The sequence below is a fragment of the Rhineura floridana genome, chromosome 1 (assembly GCF_030035675.1).
Source record: "Rhineura floridana isolate rRhiFlo1 chromosome 1, rRhiFlo1.hap2, whole genome shotgun sequence".
Lineage (NCBI taxonomy): Eukaryota > Metazoa > Chordata > Lepidosauria > Squamata > Rhineuridae > Rhineura > Rhineura floridana.
In genome coordinates this window covers 321085067-321106718 of record NC_084480.1, presented here as the reverse complement: position 1 = coordinate 321106718, position 21652 = coordinate 321085067, and the positions used below count along the sequence as shown (strand labels likewise).

The following is a 21652-nucleotide window of genomic DNA, read 5'->3' as shown; positions in this document are numbered from 1 at the left end:
ATTTTTTATGGCTCCCATCAACTTGCTGTTGGCCCTATTGAAATGGAAATGGACTGGCTTCAAGTCAATCCCAACTTATGGCGACCCTCTGAATAGGGTTTTCATGGTAAGCGGCATTCAGAGGGGGTTTCCCATTGCCTCCCTCTGAGGCTGAGAGGCAGTGACTGGCCCAAGGTCACCTAGGGAGCTTCATGGTTCTGTGGGGATTCGAACCCTGGTCTCCCAGGTCATAGTCCAGCACTCTAACCACTACACCACACTGGCTCTCTGGCCCTATTGAGCCTTGGCAAAATGGCTCTCAAGAAGCAATGCATGCTGGGCCCTCTGGACATTCTTAGTCAACCCTTAATGATTGGCCAGGAGGGCAAAGTTCAGCATCCCTTGTGCTGCAAGGCAGGAGGAGCAGCAAGGAGCTGAGATGTGGCTGTCCCACACTTTGGCTGGGGGCACTGAACCAGCAAGGCACCTTGAATGGCAAATTCAGTTTTGGCTAGGGCACGGCTGAGAAAAAGAGATGGGCTCAAGACTGCTGCATCGACTGCTTTATCCCCTTTCCAGCTGCACCACATGCAGGACTCTCCTGACTGGCCCATTTGTAATTGAGAAAGGCCTTCTGGGGCTATTTGTCAGGAACCAGCAAGTGGCTTTGACTTGTGGGGCCAGAAGCTCTTATCGGCCTCAGGCTGGAAACACTGACCTGGGCTTGAAAGGGGCTGCAATCCCCAAGAGTCACGAATGGCACCACAAGTGTTTCTCTGTACTTTCCATAAATGCAGCCCTGCAGGTTTTTAGGCACCCCCCCCAGTCAATAAGCCGCAGCACAGAGGTGGGGGGGTACCATTCACTTTATTGTCCTGGCAAGCATCCAGTTGGTGGGGGGGAGGGGTCTAGGAGGCAAGAAGAAAGTCTAGCAGCCCCCGTCGGGTCCGAGGTAAAGCTTGAACACCAGGAAGCTGGTGGGACACACAGTCCCGTTCAGGGCTGGAGTGGCTCCAGGACATGTCAGAAACAGACAGGGCAGCTCTTCCTGGCTTTCAGTCAGTTATGCCAGGCTCTGCAGGGGTAGCTAATGTGGTGGCTGACACTGACTTTGCTGGACTACCACTGCCCTGGGCCCCACCCCAGATGGCCAAGGACCACAGCTCAGTGCTGGAGAGCCACCTTTGCAGGCAAAAGGACCCAGGTTCAATCCCCTCCAACATCGCCAAGCAGGGCTGGGAAACGACTCTTGCCTGAAAATCCGGAAAGCTGCTGCCAGTCAGTGTAGACAATATTGAGCTAGGTGGACCAGGGGCCTGACTCAAAATAAGGCTGTTTCCTGTGTTCCTAGGGGTCAGGGATGATGGACGTTGCAATTAAGCATCCGGAGGCCACCATGTCAGCTGCTTCTGACAGGCAGCACCTTCAAGAAACTGAAGGGTTCTGTCCCAAGAGTTGTGCAGGGAAGGCTGTCAAGGGAACACGGCCGGTTCCGAAAGGCCCTGAGGGCCGGCCGTCTCTCTGTTCCCTCTTTCCCCAAACACCACATTCGCAAGAACACGCCACCAGCCAAGAAAACGGGAGCCACTCTTGTCCCTGCTGAGGCTTAGAGAAATGGGGACTGAAGGCTCTGATGTCAGTGGGGCAGTGAATCCACTCCGGATTTTCACCCGAACATCTGAAGAGCTGGCCAAGGTGCTCTCAGCAGATTCACTGCCCCACTGACACCAGAGCCTTCACTCTCCACTGGTGTAGCGCTACCTCTGCCAGCAATGAAATGCAGGCAAGGGGTGGAGAAGCCAGCCAGAAGCCTCTGCCTCCACACACACACACACACTCTGATCGTGAGCGCAGCATCACGTGTGGAAGGAGCAACTAGTTAATGGGCAGCAACAAGCCTTTTTCGAGGGATCCTTGCTCCCCACCTAAAACATGCAATGAAGCGTAGCTTTGGGGCAGCCTGACTGCAAGCAAGATTAAAAGGGAGGCTGAAATGTGTCCAGCAGGCAGCTAATCCATATGACATTCTTCTGAATATGTCTTTCATAAAGGTCAGGTCTGAAGAAGCAGGCGGGAGAGGAAAAGGAAAAGGCCCACGTGGCCAGGAGAGTGCGATGGATGGACCTGTGCATTCAGACATGCGTCTCAGGATCCATGCTTGCCAGGTCAGGAGGAGGGCTCCGTCAGTAGCACGGCTCGTAGCCGGATCCATCTCGCCGGGACAATGTGGCACCCAGCTCCCTGATTTCACAGCAGCCGATTGTCGGCACAGTCCAAAAGGAAGAGGTGCCAGGACACCCCTACAAGTTGCAACAGAGCAACCCCTCCACGCTGTTACAAAGGACCCTGCAAGGGACCTTGGGGAGCGGGAAGAGGAGGCGATCAAGGACAGAGGCAAAGAGATGGTGGGGACTGGACAGCAGCAAATATGACAAGCTCCAAATACCAGGGCAGAGCACAAAGGACAATGGCATTGCAAAGTGGGAGAGCTGGCTGAGACGGGATCCTAAAGCAGCCTTCCCCAACCCGGTGCGCTCCAGCTGTTTTTGGACATAGCACACTGTGTGGGCTGGGGGGCACCAGGTGGGAGAAGGGTGTCCCAGAGGCAATGAAGGGGCTGTCCTCGGGGGGGGGGATGCGTGCAGTTATCCCAGTCGCCCATAGTTTTGTGGAAATCGGTGGTCAGGTAGGGGACAGGAGGATGCTTTTCTGCTCCCAGGACCAGCCTGTTTTGGGCAGGGCTCGTCCATTAAGGGGGGTGGGGTTGTTCAGTCCCCCAACCCCCAACCCCACTGGAGTCCCCTTCCATTGCCGCGGCTCCAGGTCCTCCTCCTTCCACGAGGCCAGCAAGGGGGACTCGAGAGGCTCAAACCTCGCGCTGTGTGGACACATCGATGCGGCGGGAGGCTGGGCCCAGTTCCACTCTGCAGACGCGCTGGGCAAACTTGAGGGAGCAGATGGACTCACCCACATTCTTCTCCAGCGGAGAGATCTGGCAAACAGAGAGGAACAGGGCAGGCGGAGGGGGCTTGCATGCTGACCATGCACCGGCAGGGGCCATGGCTCAGTGGCAGAGGGAGAGCGTCTGCCTTGCATGCAGAAGGTCCCAGGTTCAGCCCCCGACGGCAGCATCTCTGGGTAGGGCCAGGAGAGAGACTCCCTGCCTGAAACCCTGGAGAGCTATTGCTGCCAGCCAGTGTAGGCAATATTGGGCTGGACGGGCCAGCGGTAGAAGGCAGCTTGCTCTGTTCCTGGCTGCCCGCAGGCAGGAGAAGCAGCTCTGAAGCCCGCCCTCTCCCAGCCTGGCACTCATCTGTGGGCAATAGCTGAGGCAGCAAGGGGTCTTCTGCATGTGGGGGCAGGTGCTGGGTCTTAAAATGAGAGGTATCGGATATGTCTTCTGAGCTGGGAGTCCCAGTCCCACCCTTTCACTGGCTGCACACATACTCTGAGGCACTCTCCTTGTTTGTATCAATATTATTAATTAACTAATTAAATTATAACCAGCCTTTCCTCCCGGGAAGGAGCCCAGGGCAGCAAACAGAAACACTGAAAACATACTTAAAACATCTTAAAAACAGAATAAAAACACCTTAAAAACAAAACATCTTTAAAAATAAATCTTTAAAACGTATTTTTTAAAAAAACAAAAAGAAATTCCAATGCAGATGCAGCCTTTCGCCAGCGCATGTGGCAGGACCGGTGTTCCATAAGCGGGCGAAGCCGGCTGGCTTGCAGCCACAGAGGCAGCGCCCCCTCGCCCATTGGCCTAGACAGCCCTTCTGCGTCCAGCCGCCTGGAACAAGCAGGGCGGCAGGTGCAAGTGGCAACCAACGGGTCAGAGAAGGGTGGATGGGCACGCAACTGGGGCTTTGGGCCGGCAGGCAACGCGGTGGCAGGCAGACTGTTGTAGCCTGGCGGGCTGGAAGGAGAGGGCTGCGTTTCTGGGTCTGGGCCCGCCAAGAGGCTTGGTGGCCAAACTGAGATGCTCTGGCTCAGATGAAGCTCTGGTTCATTATGGGGTCCCTTTGCCCTTTTTCCTGCATGTGGTATTTGGCGGGGGGCCATTGGAGCACACTTGGTCGCCCGCCCACCCGCCTCCCCCTGAACTGGCAGAATGTGGGGTGGGGTGGAGAGGACACCTGGAGAGAGAGAGTTCAGAAAGGTGTTTCCCTCCTAAGAATGGTCACTAGTACATAAGAACGTAAGAGCGGCCCTTCTGGGTCGCACCAAAGAGGGCAGCATCCTGTTCTCACTGTTGCTGGACAGATGCCCCTTCTGTGAAGCCAACAAGCAGGACTCGAGTGCAAGGAGCACTCCCTCCTCTTGCGGTTTCCAAAAACTGACCTTCAGAGGTGCATACTGGATACAGAGTCTGAGGGATTCTCCGCAGCCACAGGGCAATTTGCTCCTCGGTCTTACTCACTGGTGATCGTGTGTGTCCTTGTCCCTCAGCCTTGCAAGAGTTGCGTCTGTGAGACCACCCCACTTGGGCTGCCTCCCTCCTCTCACCTGTACCATCATGATGGTCTTGCTTCCTTTGCCCAGAGAGTCCTGCAAGAGGTAGGTGAGCTTGGAGTTGCGGAAGGGGACATGGGCCTGCTTGGCCTGGAGCGCCTGGATCACTTCCCCCAAGGCCAGCAGGGACTTGTTGATGTTTTGGGCTTCCTTCAGCCGCTCCCCCTGCGCTTCAGACTTCCACACCCGCTCTGAGCCAGCCAAGTCCACCAGATTCAGCTTCCCTGGGGAGGATGAAATAGGATTGTAGCGGGGGTGTTTTTTGGGGGGGTCTGTCACCCCTTTGCTAGGCCTGCAAAGTCTCAGGCAGTGGGGATGGGGATGGTGGCCCCCTGCTTCACCCTGTGGCTATTCTCTGGTGCCATTTTACTCAAGCGCTGGAGCAACCGGTCCCCAACTTGCCATTCTGGGGACTGATTAAATGCCACCCCAGTAGCAAACTCTATGCAGAGTCACAAGGAGACACGGCTGTTGGAACTGGGGTCCCCGTGACCAACAGAGAAAGGGGCAGCCCAAAGGATGCTGGGAGCAGAGGCAGAGGAGAGGTACCTAGAGAAGTGGTTGGCTCTCCAGCACTGGAGGCATTCAAGAGGCATCTGGACAGCCATCTGTCAGGAATGCTTTGATTTGGATTCCTGCATTGAGCAGGGGGTTGGACTTGATGGCCTTAGAGGCCCCTTCCAACTCTACTATTCTATGATTCTATGAGAGAAAAGCCGCAAGGCCCTTGGAAAACACTGAGTGGCTGTGGTAAAGTCTGCAACCTCCCGCTGGAGGGACAGGGCTCTTGTGTCTATTTCTGAGGAAAGCATCCAGTGAAGGTCCCTCAGACTACTGGGGTGTGTGCGTGTGGAGAAAGGACTACATCTATGGCTGCCAGACCAAAAGGGTTTCCACAACTGAAGGAGGCTTCCTTCCTGTCCTCCAGGGAGAAGGTGGCCAATGCCTTTCAGCCACCTGGACAGGCTTGAAATGAATGTTCCTCACTGTAAGGGATGCCCGCAGCGGCATCTCTTGGGCCTCCTGCCACAAAGGGGTGCCCTGGCCCAACCCAGACAGCTCAACAGCACCTGCAGCACTTACCTGTGGCCTTGGTGCCGCTGGCCAGGTCGGTGCTGGTGATGGTGATGGTGAGCAGGGCATGTGAACGGGAGCTGCGCTCGTTCATGTTGGTGGAATAGGTCGCACGGTTCCGCTTTCCCAGTGAGAGCATCTGGGAAGGAGGCAAAAGGATGGAGATCCACTTCAAGAGGGTTAAAGCTGCTGGGGAAGGGAGTCATCCACTTGCAACACAAGTTTACCCTAGAAGTCACAGTCAGGATCTATCACACCCTAAATTGAGTGTCCTCCAGCTGTTTTGGAGTTGGCAGCTGTAGTCCAAAACATCTGGAGGGCACCAGGCTGAGGGAGTCTGGTTGATTAAAGTGCAGGCCTAGAGGAACAAAGAGGGTAGATTTTGAACTTGGCATGTTGGAGAGGAGAAACGGAGAACCGCTGGACTTGGCTGGGTGGTGGGGCTGCACTGATCCGTGCCTTGGGGTGGAGCATTGCTTGGCCCAGGTGCCCTTCCCAGGATGTTCGTTTGTAGACAAATGTATCTTTGCAAAGAATCCACTGGTCTCCAGCTCTCTCCTCTACACTGAGTGGAAAGGGGGCAGAGAGGTAAACACGACAGTGGAAGAGGATCAAAATGTAAAGGCCAGGTTGTTAAAAGAGTGGGAAGAGGGACACCCTCCCCGGCAACAGACACCTCCTTTCCGCTACATGTGTGGCCTGGCATTGCCAAAAAGACCCCCAGGAAACTTTAGCACGGATTGGAAATTTGAACCCGAGTCTCCAAAATGCAACCTAATTCCACTGGCACAACAGCAGCATGGCTGGGTCAGAGATCCACTCACTCTGCCGCTGTGTCAGTGGAGGGAGATGTGTTGACCTGCAGTGTGGTCAGACACCAGCTCCGCTAGGCAGCCCCCCCCCCAAGCTCATGCTCAGCCTTGCCCCTGTTGCAACACCCCCTGGCCCAGCTCCCAACACTGATGTCCAGTCTGGCTACCTTTCTGATCTCGCACAGGCTGCGCACCTCCACGCTGGTCAGGCCCGGGACATGGAGTTGGCCACTCCCATCCGGATTCAACTTGACATCCAATTTCTCTTGGGGGTCCTTGCCAAGAAGGTCCCTAAGAGGAGGGAGAAAGAAGAGGGGCTAGCTTTCCTCTGGCTGGGTTCCCACACATTAACTACCCAAGGGGGCTGTCTGGTCAAAAAACTCTTTAGCAGGGGTAAGACTGAATTGTATGATGGATGGATGAATGGACAGACGGATGGATGGATATCTCTTTGGGGCTACATCTCCCATCTTCTCCAGCCAGCACATGAAGAACAGATGGAGGGCACCAGGTCGAGGAAGGCTGTCTCACAGAAAGGCAGCTAATTCTGGAGCAAAGCACAGTTCCATCAGCAGCCACTTGGATCAAGCCAGGAAGGGGATCTGAAACTCCAGGGGGTGAGGGAGGCATGCAGGGTTTGCCCTGTTGGGAGGCTGCCAGTGATGTGGAGCTCACAACCAAACATACCAGGGTAGCCACAGGACCAGAGTCTTTTACAAAAGATTAACGAAACCAAATAAAATGTAATGCCACTCCCTCATTTTAAGAACATAAGAAGAGCCCTATGGCTGGATCAGGCCCAAGGGGCCCATCCAGTCCAGCCTCCTGTCCTCACAGTGGCCAACCAGGTGCCTCTTCTGGGAAGCCCACAAACAGGACCTGAGCGCAACAAGCACTTTCCCTTCCTGTGGTTTCCAGCAACTGGGATTCATCATCATTACCGCCATCATCACGGTTTATTTATATGCCACCTTCCCATAGTAATTTATGCTCAAGGCGGCTCACAACTTGAAAAAGTTACATAGTTCCCTGTTACAAAACAAAATTCAAAATAGTCAAACAATGTTAAAGAAACATCTTATTAAGAAATATAAAATAAATTGAAACAATATGCATATAATTCATAATAAGGTCCAACAATAAAATACAAAACCCTAATCCCAATAACAGCAAGAATAACTACCTTCAGAATTAAGTTTTGGCCCCAACAAAAACCCCTAAACACCCCACAGTCCCGATGGACTCAGAAGCACACTGCCTCCAACTGTGGAAACAGAACACAGCCATCACGGCTAGTAGCCTCATTCTACTGCGTGAGTTTGTCTCATCCTCTTGTTGTGATGCGCCTCCGCAATGGACTGGAGTGTCTCCATCTTGAATTTCTTGGGCCGGATGAACCGGTTCAGGAATTTCAGGTCTAAAACGGCCCTGAAATCGCCATTGCGTTTGGGCACTGTAAAAAAGGCAGAGAAGACCCCTGACCCACGCTGATTCATTGGCACCTGTTCTATAGCGCCTGTGTCGATGAGGTGAGCTATGGCATCTAGGGTTAGAAACATCTTAAAAAGCAATTCCAGCACAAATGCAGACTGGGATAAGGTCTCTACCTAAAAGGATTGTTGAAAGAGGAAAGTCTTCAGTAGGTGCTGAAGAGATTACAGAGGTGGTGCTTGTCTAATATTCAAGGGGAGGGAATTCCAAACGATACATGAAATGATAATACCTGAAAACCAGCATCAAGACCTAAGATATAGATGGAAATAAACAAATGTTTGCAAAACATGAATTAAAAAGCCTGTCTTGCAACTCAACTAGCCCGTGTCAACCTAGTCTCTGTGAATGGCAGAAGTGAGAACAGGCCTTCTCCAGGTAATCTCAGGCTGCAGAGTTTATTTGGGACAAGACACAAACTGAGATATGTTGGGTATAGTCATATGACCATATGGGGTTAAATTTAGAACTTATTATTATGGGTCCACCCTTAGACTTCCCTTTCAGGTTCCTTTCCATTTCTGTCCTGCAATATTCCAACATCAAAAAACAGGTTTGCCGGGCGGCAAATAAGAGAAGCAGACGTTTATAAGGTTGTTATTGTTCTGTGCCTTCAAGTCAATTACGACTTATGGTGACCCTATAAATCAGCAACCCCCAAGAGCATCTGTCGTGAACCACCCTGTTCAGATCTTGTAAGTTCAGGTCTGTGGTTTCCTTTATGGAATCAATCCATCTCTTGTTTGGCCTTCCTCTTTTTCTACTCCCTTCTGTTCTTCCCAGCATTATTACCTTTTAAAGCCATCTAAGTTGGTGGCCATCACTCCCTCTTGTGGGAGGAGCTTGACTACGCACTACCTGTGAAAAAGGTGCAGGACCCCTGCAGAGAGAGGGAGGACCAGAAGGAGCAACTGTAGGCGAAGGAGAGGGAGCTGTGCCACTTTGCTGCCTCTTCCTGCCTGCACTCTGGGACTCCTGGGACTGTTGTGGGTTTGTGCCTCTTTGCGGGACTGAGACCTAAGCTAGCAGTTTTCCATAGGCCCTCCAGCTGAACTGTGTCATCTGCTTGGGCTGGGGGACATAAGCTGGACTCCAACACCGCTTTGGGGGTGAATGAGGGCAAGGGCCTGTCCCCCTGCTCAAGAGAGGGGAGGAGGATTATCTGCTGTTTAACATTTGCCTTCCAGAATGGCATTTAGGGCAGGGCAGTCAGAGGCAGCAACTCGTGTGACACTTGGCATCCCACCTGGAGATGCAAGGCAAAGGGTTAGCCTTTGGACAGCTCAACATCTTACATGCTGTGGCTCTGATTACTTCCTTCCTTCTGCAAAGAAGCCACTTACAATAGCAGAGTTCTTCCACCTCTGATGGGCCACACCGATTGAATACTAGATCTTATTACACAATTGGTGTTATTGATTGAATTGCCATGCTATTTTTAAAACATGGTTTTATCTATTGTACGCATTGTACTTCTACTGTATATTTGTTATTTAATATGTTTTTGCAATATGTTTTATAATATGCTGTTCACCACTCTGGGGGCCTTTTAATCAAAAAGTAGTATATAAACAAACTATATTTTAAAGAAGTACTTCCTTTTGTCTGTCCTGAATCTTCCAACATTCAGCTTCTTTGAATGTCCACGAGTTCTAGTATTATGAGAGAGGGAGAAGAACTTTTCTCTATCCACTTTCTCAATGCCATGCATAATTTTATACACTTCTATCATGTCTCCTCTGACCCGCCTTTTCTCTAAACTAAAAAGCCCCAAATGCTGCAACCTTTCCTCACAGAGGAGTCGCTCCATTCCTTTGACCCATCCCTTGATTTTGTCCTCACAAATTAGAATCTTCTGCTCAGCACCACAGTGCAATTCTTGTTCAGCATGTTTGCCAGGCCCATTCCTTCACTCAGTCACAACTAGAGCAAACAAAGGCTTTTGTATAAGAGAGTTTCTCCTTCCCACACAACTACAGTCCTTCAATCATTTCATTAATGGCCAATTAGCCTCATCCAATCACTAGCACAGCTTAGATAGTATCTATCACCTTTTGTTCAATGTTTTCTCCATAAGCTTTCAAAGCATCTTATTGTGTGTACATTGAAGTTTTAATTGCAACTGAATTATTGAATAATTGAATTATTGCACGCTATACTTTTGCATTTCATTGCCGTTTTAACTCCAATTTTTACAGTTCTTCTGCACCCATGTATACCTGCCAACTGAGGATTATCCTTCATGCAGCTAAAGAAGAGGACTTAATCTACAAAAGTTTAGACCAGAATAATAAATACATAATAATAAAATAAATAAATACATTTGTTAGTCTTTCAGATGTCATAAGAATATTTATAGTTTTTAAAACAAGTTTCCAACATTTTTGCTGCTGCTGTTGCCCTTTATTGTGTGAACAAAATGCACTAGGGGGCAAACGTCCCTGGGCAGGTGGGGGGGGGCAAGGGAATGGGAGAATTTCTTACAGCAGCTTTTGCCACTCTTCGACCTTCCTGACGTTTTGGGGCTGCAGCCTTCTACGGCGTCTCTCACCTGATCACTTCATTGTAGATCTCCACCATGCTGAGGCTGACAGAGTATTCCCAGGCTACGCCCTTGGCCTCCATCTCCTGACAGAGGGCTTGCAGCGCCCGCTGGTTGATCCCAGGGTCATCTCGGGTGCCCTAGAAAAAGAGGCACAGGAAAGGCCCTGAGGCTTCTGCCCCAAGGCGACAGGGTGGCTAGCGAGAGGGTTTTGAAGGGTGTGGCGGGGGGGGCTCAGCCTGGCAGCCTTCCCTTCCCCAGGAACCCCCCTCCTTTGCTCCTCCTTTGCCCTCCCCCCACCCCCAGCTACTTGGATCCATGCAACGAAGACCCCGCGCAGGCCCATTGGCACGGCACCTGGCACACCAGGGGCACTAAAGACACATGACAAGACAGGGTGGGCATGGAGGCAAGGCAGGGACTAGGCTTCATGGGGGGGTCATGGCTCTGGCTCTGGGCACTGCCCATATTGGTGCCAGCTCCACTTGTGCCCCAGAGTAACTGCCTCCACTCAAGTCACAGCAACGGCAGAAGAGCTCCCCTCCCTCCAGTACCACCCCCCCACTTTGCCTGCCATGCATGAACCCCAGTTAATGAATTGAGGTGCAATTTGTGCAAGAAACCACCTTGCTCAGGGGCACCATGCACTTGTGTCGCTAGCGAGGCCCTACCTCCATGGTGTAGGTCTTGCCTGAGCCAGTCTGTCCATAGGCAAAGATGCAGGCGTTGTAGCCATTCAGGCAGGACATGACCAGCGGCTCAATCTCCAGGAAGACCTGCAGGGCACACAGGGAAGCAGGCAAGGATGAGCAACACACACACACTCAGTGGCAGTTGCGGGGGCTGCAGTGAGGCTGTGCGGAGGGTGCAAGGAGATGCTCTGCGTGTGCCAGCACTTCAGAGGGAGGTGGACGTGAGCAGACCCGCTTGCAGTAGGGCACAGCTTGACGCTGTGCTGGGCCAGACTCAGAGCAAGGGAGTTACCTGCTGCTCCTGTGGCAACCACAACTCGGGCTGGTCTGTGGCTCCTCTCCCCTGGCAGGCTCCGAGGGATCGAGGAGTCACAAAGCAGCAAGCAGCAGGTCAAGCTCTGCCCAAACCAACAGGGCGCCAGAGCCCAGGAGAAAAGACGCCACCTCCCTCTGACCTCACACACACACACACAACCCCCTGCTCAAGCAGCTGCTCCTGCTGGGTGATGCAAGGCCCCTCTATGCCAGCCTTCCCCAATCTGCTACCCTCCAGAGATTTTGGACTGCAACTCCCATCCGCCCCAGCCGGCACAGATGTCCTTCCTTGCCATTTTTTCCATCTCTCTTCAGGGCCCTGCACGAGCAGATTGCCCCTGAGGGTTAAGATGCTGGTGTTTGGAGAGAGGGAGGGAGGAGCAGGCAGACATTCCCTAGGCACAGCCCCCTTCCTGGGTGGTGAACCCAGCATGTGCCCAGCCAACCCCAGAAACTCTTTTCCAGAGTTCCCCCCCCATGTCTCTGGGGGGCAGGCTGTAGCAGGTGGCTTCTGCCACAGCACCATCTTTCCTGGCTGCCACGCACCTCCTAAGACCCCAAATCCTCACCCGCCGTGCCAAGCGCCATGTCTTCATGTGCCCCTCAGGGTTGGTGGGCCGGTTTCAGCCCTCAGCCTCAGGCAGGGAGATACCACAGTCAGTCTGACTAATCATTTGTATATTGGGTCTCTGACCACATAATAAAATTTGATTTGATTTGAGGTACCACTCAGGTGAGTGGGTGGGGGCATGGCACTAGGGGATTGTTGGAAGTGGGGCAAGAGCAATTCCTGTTTTGTTCTTTTGTTTATGTTCCAGAAGGGAGATAGAGTCAGGGTCCTCCAGCTGGCTAGGCTTGCCTGCCTTGACCTGTGCTATGCTCTGACTGACTTCCTTCCCTTGTAAACTGATGTGCTCAGGGAAGCTGACCTGCACCTCCTCCTTACGCCCTTCTCTCTCTTCTCTTCTTTGACTGTCTGAGAGAGAGGAGACACCTTTGTCTCTGCTCTCTCTCTCTTAAGCCATGAGGGCAACTCCCAAGCGTGGGTGTTGCGCCTCCAGCTTAGCTAGTTAGTTAGAACGAGGTATGCCTTTCTACCTACTATGTATTTCTATAAATAAAGTAGCTTTTCTTATTTTACTAAGTCTTAAGTCTCAGTGATCTCAATGCAGAATAAAAGCCTGCTAGTTAGGTAAATACACACACTGGCACAGATGCATTTCAGACCATTGACGATCTCTGCTCATTTATACAAGTTTACATAACAACAGGGATCCCCAGGGGATGCACATGGAGCATCATGCACAGACACATCGGGCAGGGCGTTCTCACCTCCTCCTGGGTGGCCTGTGGCAAGAAGACCTTGTCCAGCTTGAAGGTGTGCTCCTTGCCTTTGTAGGAAGCCGTCACGCAGCCCTCGTCAGCAGGGTCAGCATCCACAGTGGTGCCAACCTCCCCCTCCTGACCATTATCCTTGGTCAGCGGCTTCAGGCGGCACAGGACCCGGATGTTTCCTGTGGGAAAGGAAGGAAGTTCGGGACACAGGATCATCACCATCGTCTGTTCCTTTGTATGCTGCTTTCCCCAAAAATTTGCCTTGCAACGTATCAAATGACAATAAATATAGCTGTTAAAAAACACACGTTAAAAACAATTAGAAAAAATCACAATCGATCCGTACGACATTGTATGAAACAATGCAAAGCAGCTAGTATAAGGATTAAGAAGAGCCCTCCAGCAGCCGGATCAGGCCACCGGGGCCCATCTAGTCCCACATCCTGTTCCCACTGTGGCCAACCAGATGCCCAGAGGGAAGCCTGCAAGCAGAACCTGAGTGCGAGAACACGCTCCCCTCCTGCTGTTCCCAGCAACAGGTATTCAGAGCCATACGACAATGGAAGCAATGACCGAGGGAGGAGGTGGGCTGTCCCACACTGGAGGCCTTCAAGAGGCCGCTGGACAGCCCCCTGTCGGGGATGATTTAAGTTGGATTCCTGCATTGAGCAGGGGGTTGGACTTGATGGCCTTACAGGCCCCTTCCAACTCTACGATTCTATGACTCTATGATTCTACACTGCCTCCAACAGTGGACGTCGAACACAGTCATCATGGCTAGCAGCCACTGATAGCCTTAGCCTCCATGAATTTATCTAATCCTCTTTTGGAGACTTCCAAAGTTGGCAGCATCGCCCCCTCTTGTGGAAGCAGATAACCTTGTTCAATGGCTTAAACTAAATAGGCAAGAATAACATCAACACAAAAATGAAAAGCACCACCAAGTTTCAGACAACACACCTTTATCCAGTAGTATCCAGTTGTTTGGATCCGAGACACAGTCTTCAAACAAGAGCCCCCCCCCCCATCTTTCACACAAAGGGATCTTCTGCTCGCCGTTACCGGGGTCCCACCCCACCCTGTGGCCAATGGGGATGTCAGGTGAGTTAGCTGTTGCCATTTGCCCACAACTTTGCCCGCCACACAAAGTGCAACTCTGAGCGAATTGTCTCGGGGTCTGGAATCCATCGCCCGCCAAGAAAAACCATTGCTGCAAGTGCTGGAGAAAGAAGGCAAACCAACAAGTTGTTGTGATTGACAGCCTGCCCTTTTTAGGGCGAACAGTTGATACCTGAATAGGTTTTGTTCCTCAGTTGAGAGATGAGAGAAGTGTCATGGCCGGCTATGTTGGAAAAAGTGGTTTCTATACCCCCAGGGGGAGAGCCTGGTGGGCAAAGTGTCTGCCCCCTTGAGTGAGAGACAAGGGGGAGTGTTTGGTATGAATGCTGTACTTAGAATATGTGTGTGCATTATTTGGCTGCACGTAGGTAGATGTGAGTGGTTCTCATGGCATGGATATGTGCAGGCGCTGTTTTTAGGAAGTGATGTTGAATTGTGTGAGTGTTTGTAGAGTGTGATTGGAGGTAAGCCTGAGTGTGTTGGTTTAGAATGCTGATATGTTTAAATACAAATGTGCTGATTTTGTAAGGGTGTGTTTGAGCAAACTAAATGATACCTTTTTTTCAACTGTAGTTAGATGAAATTCTGTTACAAAGGGGGGGACGGCTGTTTTAATTGTTTTGCTTTTTATTATACTGTGATTAAGAAATGAGCTGATTTGTTTAATCAATTACGTTTAAAACTAAGCTTGTTTTAACTTTTTTAACCCCTTGAAGCTTAGGGAATAGTCTGTTTAGCCTATTATGTATGTTATGATTTTTTTCTTGTACAGTACTTAATTTTATATGCAGTGTTTATGTTATGTTGATACTAAAGATGATGTTTTGTTCAGTTAATTGTATTTTGATTGTTTTTTGTATCTGCTGTTTTAAGGTGTTTTGACTTGTTGTACACCGCTTAGAGTTTTATTTAAATATAAGCAGTATATAAATGGTTTAAATAAATAAATGAGTTCTCCTTTGCAGACTTTTCCCAACCTGGTGCCCTCCAGATCCTTTGGACTACAGCTCCCACCAACCCCAGTCTGCGCTGCGGCATAATGCAGCACAATGTTAGGTGCTGTGAAGAAGCTCCACTTCAATTCTGCTTCTAATTAATCACAGAAAAGCAATTTCCCAGTAGCGCTAACGGCTGTAATATGGATACAACCTGTGCTGTGTCTGAGGCTATGAGCACACTAGTCATCTCCTAGGAATGAATCAAAGGGGCACTCCTCTCAGATACCACAGGGCAGCCATGCAGGATCCGGCCCCTAAATTTGGAGGGCTCTTATAGCACAGTGGAGGGTGGGAGAGCTGGGCTGGGGGTCTAGAGTCTCCTGGGCGTCAAGGGCCAGCTATAGATCACCCCCACAGTGAGTGGCTCAGGGGTTACGTGCCTTGCCACCTGTGCAGCCGTGGGCAAGCTGCAGAGTCCCAAGGAGCCCAGTTGAGGACAAGGAAGGGTCTGGCTTGTGCAGCTGTGGCAAGCTGAGCAGGCCCTAGCCAGCTGGGGAGGACTAGCCGCAGAGGGGGGCAATGGGAAACCCCCTCTGAATACCACTTACCATGAAATCCCTATTCGTAGGGTCACCATAAGTCTGCATGAAGTTGAAGGCAGTCCATTTCCGTTTTGATGTCGTAGCCTCTTTTAGGGGTGGGCTGTTATATTTATGTGTTTTAAAACTTTTTCATTTTGTTTTGATACTGGTTTTAACTTTTTTATTGACTGCAAGTCACTTTGGGTCCACTTTTATGAAGAAGAGTAACTAATAAATTTGATATTAAGAGCGCGAGAGAGAGATTGCAAAATGTCTTGACCCTTCCCCAGAAAGGAAGGGGGCCTGGGGAATACCAAAGGGTCAGGCAGGCATTTGCCTGAGCCATGATGGGCTGGGTGGGGAGGGGGAGGTACTTTAAAGGGGTGGTGGGGAGGCCTTATTGTAGGGTCTGCATGTGGAGGAAGGAGGCCAATAGGATGACTCTCAGAGGTTCCCCCCCATTTTTAAATAAACATGAATGGCGGTTGCACCCTGTTGCTGTCCTGACTGTCTCACCTATCTAGATAGGCTCCATAATCACCTTTCCTCCAAGAAGCATAAATTCTCCCTTCCATTCTCACAACAACCCTGTGAGGTAGGTTAGGCTCAGAGTCAGTGACTGGCCCAAGGTCACGCAGTGAGCTTCATGGCTGGTGGGGAGGGAGGAGATTTGAACCCAGGTTGTCTAAACACTATACCACACAGCGAAGAAGGCTCCAGGGTCCCTTGTCTTTCTCCTCTTTTTTTTTTTAACCTTTCCTCCTTCCCAGCTCAGGAACCCTTCAACCCCAGCCCAAGAGGATGGAGTTTGAGTCCTCATGCGGCGGAAGCAAGCAGAGATGCTTGTGCACCTGGCAGACAGTTTTTTCGGGGTGGGGGGGTGTTCAGGGAATTGGTTTCTCATACTATGGGAGAGGTGCTGCTCGGGGGTGGGAGGGGAGCACACAACCTCTAAAGGGGGCAAAACCACCAGAGGAAAAAGTTGAAACCATGTTGTGAAATGGGAGACGGTGCACAGGAGGGGGGAAGCACTTACGTTTCGGAGAGCGGATATCAGATTTGTCCAGAAACCGGACACTGCCAAGCAGAGTCAACACAATTTCACCAAAGCCAACAAGTGAGCAGGGAGAAGGTCACAGGAAGCTGCCTAAACTAAAGCCCGGGTCTATTTAGCTCAGCCTTGCCTGCCCTGATGGACAGTATTCTCCAAGGTTTCAGGCAGCAGACATTCCCAGCGCAACCCAGAGATGCCCTCATGGACTGAACCGGGGGCCCTGCAGGTGGCTCTGCCGCTGAGCTCTGGAGGCCACCCTGGGAACAGGTGCAGTGGGCGAGTGACCATGCCACGTTCCAGGCCCCAGAGATATCTCATTGGCAGAGCTTGGAAAAGTTACTTTTTTTGAATGACAGTTCGCATCAGCCCAATCCAGTGGCCATGCTGGCTGGGGCTGATCGGAGTTGTAGTTCAAAAAAGTAACTTTCCCAAGCTCTGCTCATTGGGAAAGGCTCGTCCCCACCCACCTCCTGCGCACCCCCCAGCTGTGCGCACCTTTCAGCTCCAGCAGTTGGCCGTGGTATTTCTTGCGCAGCTGGACCTCCCGCTGGCAGCGCTCCTGCAGCAGCTGGTTGGCATGTGACACCTCACTGACAGCCGAGCACATCTGGGGGCAAAAGGAAGCACCACTTGCCCCAAATTCCCCCACGCGCTCACTGGCCTCCAGAGGAGAGGGGTCAAGCACAGCCCCATGGCCACCTGCCCACCTTGGCCTTTCGCCAACTTCTCCCTCCCAACAAGCTCTGGGGGCAGCCCAAGGACGGCTCCCTGGCACTGCACAGGGTCCCAGGGAACACCACTCGGACTGCATGCCGAAAAGATGCCCATTCCAAGCAGCCGCTGGTACTCTCCCGCACAATCAGCTCCCTGACGCCGAGACTGAAGAGCGGGGGCCAGGCACCCCCTCTGACTGACTCAGCCCAGCCTCCAGCATCCCAGCGGAGAGCCTCGAGGGTGCCAAGGCCCATCGCCTGGCCGTGGGTCTCACCTGCTGCCGAGCGTCCTTGAGCGCTGCTTCGTAACAGTCGGCAAAACCGCCCACCTGCCCACGCAGGCTGCTGTAGTCGGATGTCATGCCCCTGAGGAGAGGCCGGAGGGAGTCCAGGCGCTGCCGTACTCCTGGGAGGAGGAGGAACATTGGCTTGCTACGCTTACAGCCTGCCCTTCTTTTGGGGAGTGTAGCGTATTAGCCTTACAACAACCCTGAGAGGTAGATTAGGCCAAGAGAGAAGGCAACGCAGGGCAGGGCATTAAACCCAGATTGCTGACCCCCAAACACTTCCCCTCCTCTCTGACTCGGAACACGGAATAATGGGCACAAGTTGCAGGAAGCCAGATTTCAACTGGACATCAGGAAAAACTTCCTAACTGTTAGAACCATACGACAATGGAACCAATGACCTAGAGAGGTCGTGGTCTCTCCGACACTGGAGGCCTTCAAGAGGCGGCTGGACAGCCATCTGTCGGGAATGCTTTGATTTGGATTCCTGCATTGAGCAGGGGTTGGACTGGATGGCCTTGTAGGCCCCTTCCAACTCTCCTATTCTATGATTCTATGACTCCCAGATGTCCCAGGAGCAGCAGACATCCTTACCCAGTCATTACTGGGAAACATGGACACACATCTCAGTTCCCACTCTCCAGGGCCCAGTTCTATATGGTCTGTGGGACCCCCAGCCAAGATCTTGCCCCCCCAATGGCTACCTGCCAGCTGCTTGCGCAGGTGCTGGAGGTGTTGCTTGGAGCACTGAGAGGCCTCTCGGACAGCCTCTTCCTTCTGCGCCTCCAGCCGGCTGATCTTCCACAGCAGCTCCTGACGCAGCCCAGCAATCTCGGACTCGTAGGCGGCAATCTGCCAGGGACAGACCTCTCACTTGAGAACAATGGGGGCGGGAGAGGGGTGTGTGCTGGGGCTGCACAGCTGAGGGACAAAGGTCTCCCTGCTGCAGGTGCTGAGCGATCCCTTGGCTTGAACCCATGGGGCGGGGTACGCAAGGCAACGTCAGCGCCCCTCCTCTCTCTCGGGTGGGCAGCTTCAGGGAAGCTGTGACTAATTCTGCGGGGACTCTGCAGTGCCCTCCCTGCTGTGTAGGGTCAACCAGTATCTGGCTTTGTTTTTTAAAGTCCACACACCCCCGTCACTGCCAATACAAAGCCTTGCCTCCTTACCCATCTTCTACCCACCCACCTGTCGGGGCTGCTTTAATTTGGATTCCTGGGGGTTGGACTTGATGGCCTTATAGGCCCCTTCCAACTCTACGATTCTACCCCTCTGGGTATGCTGGGTGCGTGAGGATTTGCTTGCAGTGGCATGTCTCTCGTATCCCACTAAATCTGCTCTCCCTAAATCTCCCTCGCTGTGGTTTAAGCCCAGGGGCCGTTCTCTGGTCCCTGGTGGATCAGAGGAGGATTGTTCCCACCCTCCTCTTTGTCACGGCTCTCTTGAAATTGATCCGTGTCCCACATAAACAAGCCTCAGTCACCGTTATCCCTTGGCGACGCATACTCACCTCTTTCAGGCTTAAGAACATAAAACATAAGAACATAAGAAGAGTCTGCTGGATCAGGCCAGTGGCCCATCTAGTCCAGCATCCTGTTCTCACAGTGGCCAACCAGGTGCCTGGGGGAAGCCCGCAAGCAGGACCCGAGTGCAAGAACACTCTCCCCTCCTGAGGCTTCTGGCAACTGGTTTTCAGAAGCATGCTGCCTCTGACTAGGGTGGCACAGCACAGCCATCACGGCTAGTAGCCATTGAGAGCCCTGTCCTCCATGAATTTGTCTAATCTTCTTTTAAAGCCGTCCAAGCTGGTGGCCATTACTGCATCTTGTGGGAGCAAATTCCATAGTTTAACTATGCGCTGAGTAAAGAAGTACTTCCTTTTGTCTGTCCTGAATCTTCCAACATTCAGCTTCTTTCAATGTCCACGAGTTCTAGTATTATGAGAGAGGGAGAAGAATTTTGTTCTATCCACTTTCTCAATGCCATGCATAATTTTACACACTTCTATCATGTCTCCTCTGACCCGCCTTTTCTCTAAACTAAAAAGCCCCAAATGCTGCAACCTTTCCTCGTAAGGGAGTCACTTCATCCCCTTGATCATTCTGGTTGCCCTCTTCTAAACCTTTTCCAACTCTATCATATCCTTTTTGAGATGAGGCGACCAGAACTGTACACAGTATTCCAAATGCGGCCGCACCATAGATTTATACAACGGCATTATGATATCGGCTGTTTTATTTTCAATACCTTTCCTAATTATCGCTAGCATGGAATTTGCCTTTTTCACAGCTGCCACACACTGGGTCGACATTTTCATCGTGCTGTCCACTACAACCCCGAGGTCTCTCTCCTGGTTGGTCACCGCCAGTTCAGACCCCATATGCGTATATGTGAAATTAAGATTTTTTGCTCCAATATGCATAATTTTACACTTGTTTATATTGAATTGCATTTGCCATTTTTCCGCCCATTCACTCAGTTTGGAGAGGTCTTTTTGGAGCTCTTCGCAATCCCTTTTTGTTTTAACAACCCTGAACAATTTAGTGTCGTCAGCAAACTTGGCCACTTCACTGCTCACTCCTAATTCTAGGTCATTAATGAACAAGTTGAAAAGTACAGGTCCCAATACCGATCCTTGAGGGACTCCACTCTCTACAGCCCTCCATTGGGAGAACTGTCCGTTTATTCCTACTCTCTGCTTTCTGCTTCTTAACCAATTCCTTATCCACAAGAAGACCTCTCCTCTTATTCCATGACTGCTAAGCTTCCTCAGAAGCCTTTGGTGAGGTACCTTGTCAAACACTTTTTGAAAGTCTAAGTACACTATGTCCACTGGATCACCTCTATCTATATGCTTGTTGACACTCTCAAAGAATTCTAAGAGGTTACTGAGACAGGACTTTCCCTTGCAGAAGCCATGCTGGCTCTGCTTCAGCAAGGCTTGTTCTTCTATGTGCTTAGTTAATCTAGCTTTAATCATACTTTCTACCAGTTTTCCAGGGACAGAAGTTAAGCTAACTGGCCTGTAATTTCCGGGATCCCCTCTGGATCCCTTTTTGAAGATTGGCGTTACATTTGCCACTTTCCAGTCCTCAGGCACAGAGGAGGACCCGAGGGACAAGTTACATATTTTAGTTAGCAGATCAGCAATTTCACCTTTGAGTTCTTTGAGAACTTCACAGGATTTGCTTTCTCAGCTTGTTGCCACCTTGATAAAACCTCTCCTGAACGCTTCCCCTCAGTCAACACCTTTCTTTCTTTTTAAAAACAGTCCTGCCCACATAGAATCCTCATGTTGTGGGCCTGAAACAGTGGCACTGGTGGCTCCTTATCAGTGGGGCAGCGGAATCCACTCCAGGTTTTATTATTATTTATTTATTTTATTTATATCCCGCCCTTCCTCCCAGTAGGTGCCCAGGCTGGCAAACAAAAACACTAAAAGCACTCTAAAATATCGTACAAACAGACTTTAAAATATATTAAAACAAAACATTTTTAAAACATCTTTTTTTAAAAAAAAGGTTTAAAAACAACTTAAAAAGCAATTCCAACACAGACACAAACTGGGATAAGGTCTCAACTTAAAAGGTTTGTTGAAAGAGGAAAGTGTTCAATAGACACTGAAAAGATAGCAGAGATGGCGCCTGTCTAATATTTAAGGGTAGGGAGTTCCACAGGGTAGGTGCCACTACACTAAAGGTCCGTTTCCTATGTTGTGCGGAACGGACCTCCTGATAAGATGGTATCTGCAGGAGGCCCTCAGCTGCAGAGCGCAGTGATCGACTGGGTATATAAGGGGTAAGACGGTCTTTCAGGTATCCTGGTCCCGAGCTGCATAGGGCTTTGTACAACAAAACTAGAACCTTGAACTTGGCCCGGTAGCCAATGGGCAGCCAGTGCAATCTTTCAGCAGTGGGGTGACATGTTGGCAATACCCTGCCCCAGTGAGCAGTCTCGCCGCCACATTTTGCACCAGCTGCAGCTTCTGGACCAACCTCAAAGGCAGCCCCACATAGAGCGCATTACAGTAATCCAGCCTGGAGGTTACCAGTGCGTGGACAACAGTAGTCAGGCTATCCCAGGCCAGAAAAGCCTACAACTGTTTTACCAGCCAAAGCTGGTAAAAGGCACCCCAGCCACCAAAGTCACCTGGGCCTCTAGCAACATAGATAGATACAGGAGCACCCCCAGACCCCAAGCAG

General features: G+C 51.2%; 1 protein-coding gene across 1 annotated transcript in view; it reads right to left on the bottom strand.

The window, feature by feature from the left end:
* Positions 1–1787: 1787 nt before the first annotated feature.
* Positions 1788–21652, bottom strand: part of KIFC2 (kinesin family member C2) — a 49580-nt gene continuing 29715 nt past the window's right edge. The window contains exons 10-20 of the mRNA XM_061612186.1: positions 19331–19381; positions 18155–18302; positions 17439–17569; positions 16946–17057; positions 12756–12937; positions 11088–11192; positions 10426–10556; positions 6551–6674; positions 5581–5710; positions 4492–4721; positions 1788–2971 (exon numbers count right to left, since the gene is read on the bottom strand). Of these exons, the coding sequence (XP_061468170.1) occupies positions 2846–2971; positions 4492–4721; positions 5581–5710; positions 6551–6674; positions 10426–10556; positions 11088–11192; positions 12756–12937; positions 16946–17057; positions 17439–17569; positions 18155–18302; positions 19331–19381 (1470 nt within the window). The 3' untranslated portion in view covers positions 1788–2845. The remainder of the gene's footprint in view (positions 2972–4491; positions 4722–5580; positions 5711–6550; positions 6675–10425; positions 10557–11087; positions 11193–12755; positions 12938–16945; positions 17058–17438; positions 17570–18154; positions 18303–19330; positions 19382–21652) is intronic.